The sequence below is a fragment of the Gymnoscopelus microlampas genome (genome assembly GCF_963454915.1).
Source record: "Gymnoscopelus microlampas genome assembly, chromosome: 16".
NCBI classification, from domain to species: domain Eukaryota; kingdom Metazoa; phylum Chordata; class Actinopteri; order Myctophiformes; family Myctophidae; genus Gymnoscopelus; species Gymnoscopelus microlampas.
In genome coordinates, this window is record NC_139953.1 from 28,317,489 (window position 1) to 28,322,488 (window position 5,000).

Sequence of the window (5,000 nt, forward strand, 5' to 3'; positions counted from 1 at the left end):
TGTCTGTCAGCCATGTGTGTGTGTGTGTGTGAGAGAGAGAGAGAGAGAGAGGAGAGAGAAGAGAGAGAGAGAGAGAGAGAGAGAGAGAGAGAGAGAGAGAGAGAGAGAGAGAGAAAGACTGAAGAGAGAGAAAGACTGAGAGAAAGACTGAGAGAAAACTGAAGAGCCAGAGACAGCAAGACAGAGAGTATTAATGTGTGTGGTGTGAGCTTGTATTGGTGTGCATTTGGATGTGTGCGTGTAGATCTGTGTTGCCAGGTAAACTCTTCCAGCTAGTGATGTCAGCAGCGTAGCCTAATGAAGTCACTAGACCAGAATACAAACTTGGACATCTATAACCAAGTGCAAGAAATACTACGAGCAGATTTTTACAACATTCCATGGGAATCCAAAATCCTGCTCTCTCCTCTCATGTTGTGCCAAACGTTCCAAAACATTTCTCGCCTGCCTCCCACCCAGTATATCTGTTGGAACGGCATCTCACCTGTTTTCGCTCCTCCGTCTCCTCGGTCACCCTTCTCGCCTTTCATACCTCTCTCTCCACTCTCACCTGTTAAAAGGATAAACAGACAGAGATCCACACAGACAGTGTTAAACTGCAGGCATATGTCAACAAACTGTAGTAGCCTACTTCTTTTACCTTCTCTGAATTGAATAAACACTGTGGACATTGGAGCACTGTAAAATATGGAGTGTTATTTGAACTCAGTCTGAGTGTGTTAATATGGACCCATAAGGGGTCCATATGTGTGGATTATGGTTGTAATTCCACTTGTTGAATGTACACAGTGAATGGACTTAATATACCTTTTTAATTGACACACTCTCTGAGTCAATCTTGCAGGTAATGAATGCATGGACACACACATGTAGAGCACATGGGGCTATGCTTAGGGTATTTAAGGCTTTCTTGCCTGACTGAAGAAATACTGGCAGGGATGGGGGCGGCTATCCAAATGTGTGCGTGCACGCACGCCACACACACACACACACACACACACACACACACACACACACACACACACACACACACACACACACAACACACACACACACACACACACACACACACACACACACACACACACACACACACACACACACACACACACACACACACACACAGAGTATACATTATATAAAGACAGTATAGAGATATAAATAGAGAGACAGGGAGAGACAGCAGTCTGGAAACACAAGAAGGGCCCTGAAATAACCTGGGGGGGGGGGACCATCCTCAGCCATCCCCAATTTTTATATTTACAGAATTTCCTTGCCCTCACCTTTATTTCTTTTCAAGTTCTTTGTTAAAAAAAAAAATGTGTTGTTGATCTGAAGTCTCTAAATAGAGGGGTCTGTAAATTCCCTGTAATTTGGGCATTGGATGTACGAATTAGAGGGCAGACCCCTGTGTGTGGTGCTTAATTCACATCTTAAGGTGGTCATTAAGTCTTGTGTTGTCTGAGAAAACGTAACAGAGGGCAAGGGGGAGGGAGAGAGAGAGAGAGAGAGAGAGAGGAGGAGAGAGAGAGAGAGAGAGAGAGAGAGAGAGAGAGAGAGAATAAGGGTAATGAGAGAAAGGGTTATGAGAGAGGGTTAAGAAAAGAAAGCAAGAGAGACGGAGAGACATAATTACACTTTAATCTGCAGTTTGAGTTCTGCCAGTGAGCCGGTGTCAAGATAATCTCAGTATCTTCCAGTCCGGGAATTTAGCAACTAATGCAATCACTTCATCTCCATCTTAAATTCCACCTGCTCCCATAAACGCAAATCTCATTTGTGCTTTTAATGGCTGGCCCGAAACCATGATAATGTTTGAGAATCAATCAGGACCTTGGATACGGCCATTTTCATTCATGTTTTCATTTCAAAACATTATTCTATTCCAAAAACGTCCCCAGAGGCGACTCCAAGCCCATAAGGGAGTCGCCTTTAAAAGCATTTGGTGTGAACGTTCATCGTAAGCCAGGAGACTCCAAACCACATGTCTGTTTCTGCCATTAAGCATGCAGCTATAGGAGGATTGTCATAAAAAGGGAGTTTTATCCCACCTTTAATTAGGCTTTTTTCACAGACCACTGGGTGGTAGAGAGGCACACCCACCATGGATGGTGCATGCGTGCGTGTATGCGTATGTGTGTGTGTGTGTGTGTGTGTGTGTGTGTGTGTGTGTGTGTGTGTGTGTGTGCGCGCGAGTGTGCGCAAACGTACGTACATGTGTGTGTGTGTGTGTGTGTGTTTGCAACTTTGCATGCATGTTTTTGTGCTTAATGGCCAAATGGCCTTGCAAGGATAGAGAGGAGTGTAGGTCATTCCTGTAGGTATATGCTTGAGATTGGCGTTAAGATTAGACTCAGACTTAGGTCAGGGTTGAAGTAGTAGTCTAAATGGGAAATGTCTTGATTACTTTATTTTCCTTCAGTTATACATGTAGCACTTTGTAACTTGGTTAAGGCTCGGCAAGTCTGTGCCATTGTGTGTGGTGTGTGTGTGTTGTCTGTGTGTGTGTGTGTGTGTGTGTGTGTGTGTGGTTGCGTGCATGTGTGCGTGGTGCGTGCGTGTGTGTGTGTGTGTATGTACATGTGTGTGAGAGAGAGCTGGGTAGGCCCATGCTAATTGACCACCGCATTCTGCCTGTGATGTTGTCAATTGTCAGTGTCACCAAAGCCTGACCACATCCTTGGTAAAACCAAGCAGCCGGCCTACTGCTGGAAAAAAGACACCATGTAAGCTGCTTCTGAACCACAGCACTCAACACACACCAGCTGAAATACATGGAATTATTTTACAACTCTCTCACTCTATTTCTCTCCTCAAATACAATTGTAAAATTGTATTTTACTGCATGCTGTGTTAATAATGTTAATATTGTGTTAATAATAAGAATGTGCATTACTGAACAAAGTATAGTACATTAGGGGGCTCTAAGGGTGGTCATTACAGTTGGTTCATTTGGCTCAAAAGAGGGATGTCGCCAAAACTGCTGTGCTGACTGGATTGGCATGGGATTTGCTGTGCACCTTCATGCTCCCCAGGGGTGACCCCTGTTGATTTTGAAGACCCATTGGCCTTTCCTCTAGCACCACCCGTAGGCCAGGATTCCCACTTGCACACAAGATATCTCAAAATCTAATGGGCAGATTGCCATGAAACTAGCTGTGCACATTCATGCTTCCTGGAGAATTAACCCACATGAATCCAAGTGACTCCATGACCCTCAGGCAGAAATGTCAAATGTCAAACAACATATCTCAAAGGCAAAGAGCGACGAATATACAATAGCACTAGCAGAGTAGACCTGCCTGAAGACCAGAAGCCTAATATTTCCCTTGGCAAGGGGGTGGAATTCCCTTTGACTGAGCATTAGATGTTTGGTTTCCAATGTGGAAAACAAGGATTCAAATCCAGGTGGTTCTCTGAGTCTGACTTATATAAAACAGGTGTAAACCCACTGTACCTGTTTTTATTTTTGTGTGCAGTGCAGTTTTATCTCAGGCATAGTTAATGTCATATTTCTCTAGGATTAAGGTTAATCAACACTGCAGTCTCCTCCCTCCAGGGTTAAGATTAGGAAAAGGCAACAATGGTTTTAAAAGCCTCTGGACAACCTTGCCTGATTCTACCTCTCATGCATCTTCCTATATACAGCCACCATGTAGCGTTATGGACCAGTTTTACACGACCTCCAGGCTCCAGCATCTTTCCACTTTCAAGTTGATTTTACAGGGCTGAAGTCCACCTCGCAGTCATTAGTGTAACAATATTTGTTGCACGGAGAAACCTGTTGTTGTAAACTCACCCCTTGGTTGAAATATACCCCCACTTCAGTAGAATCTATTTCATTTGGTAGACTAGACAAGGTAATCAATGTGCTTAATGCTTACATGCCCCATATTATAATTTGATCTTTCTATGCTTATGGAAATTATAAGATAAATGTGTCCACTCTCTCCTGCACCAATCCTTTTATTTGAATTCCCTCACATCCACAAGTGATTGGAGGTGGTAAGAAAGGTGTCTCATTTAGCAGACGAGTAACGCATGAACACGTTGGCATGTGCTTCTAGTAAGAGTTATATAGCCACAAGTAATTGCTAATCAACTTGTTCTCTGTAAGTGCAGCAACTACGCTAAATATATATAAAGCAATTCACCCGTGACCAAATGACCTGACATGCTTGTTTAAGCTGGAGAAAAGTGCATCAAAGGCTGATTTGGCTGTCAGATCCTTCTCCATGTGCTGGAAAGAAAACCCATTATTCTTGTAAACAAATCTTGTAAACAGGGTTATTTGAATAATTGCAGTCGCAACATCATGTAAATACTTTCATCAATCTATTGTTATTACGCATTCTGATTATTCCCAGATTGCTCCAAGATAGATACCAGGTTTGATGTCTACATTTTATCCTAATTACTTTATGGCACATGTTGTACTTGTTTTCTTAGCACTCTAATTACTCGACCACTTATCCTTTTGTTGGTTGATTAGGTTTCATGATGCTAACTCTGAACTTGCATTTTGTAACTCACTCTAGATAAAAGCATCTGCTAAATGCCTAAATTGCATTCGTAATAGGGTGGCCGTAGCTTAGTGGGTAGACAGGCTGTCTGGTAATCAGAAGGTCACCGATTCGACTACGGAACCTGAGCAAGACACTAAACTCCTAACAGCTCCCCCCCAAGCACTCATCATGACCATCTAAGAGGCCATAAGCTGGGTGAAGCTGAAACAGAATTTTACCTGCAGGATTAATAAAGTCTAATTTCTTTTTACTGACCGACTGACCTATGGTTACACACTTGCACAATGGATGTGGGAAACTCCTAACAGCCTTCACTGGTCTCCATTTCATTTCCAATGGCAGGTTATGAATGGATCAAAGCCTGTACAAACTGCTAGAAAGTGCAGTTCTTCTCAGCAGGCTTCGTACTGGGACACAGACCATGAACTCTGGCTCAATATAACACAATATTCCTCTGTTAATGTTGCTCTTTGT

The 5,000-nt window shown here is 43.0% G+C and overlaps 1 protein-coding gene across 1 annotated transcript in view; it reads right to left on the minus strand.

The window, feature by feature from the left end:
- The window catches only part of scara5 (scavenger receptor class A, member 5 (putative)), a 94,306-nt gene that overhangs the window by 27,925 nt on the left and 61,381 nt on the right, over nt 1-5,000 (minus strand). Inside the window, exon 10 of the mRNA XM_084081842.1 lies at nt 485-550. Coding sequence (XP_083937968.1) covers nt 485-550 — 66 coding nt within the window. The remainder of the gene's footprint in view (nt 1-484; nt 551-5,000) is intronic.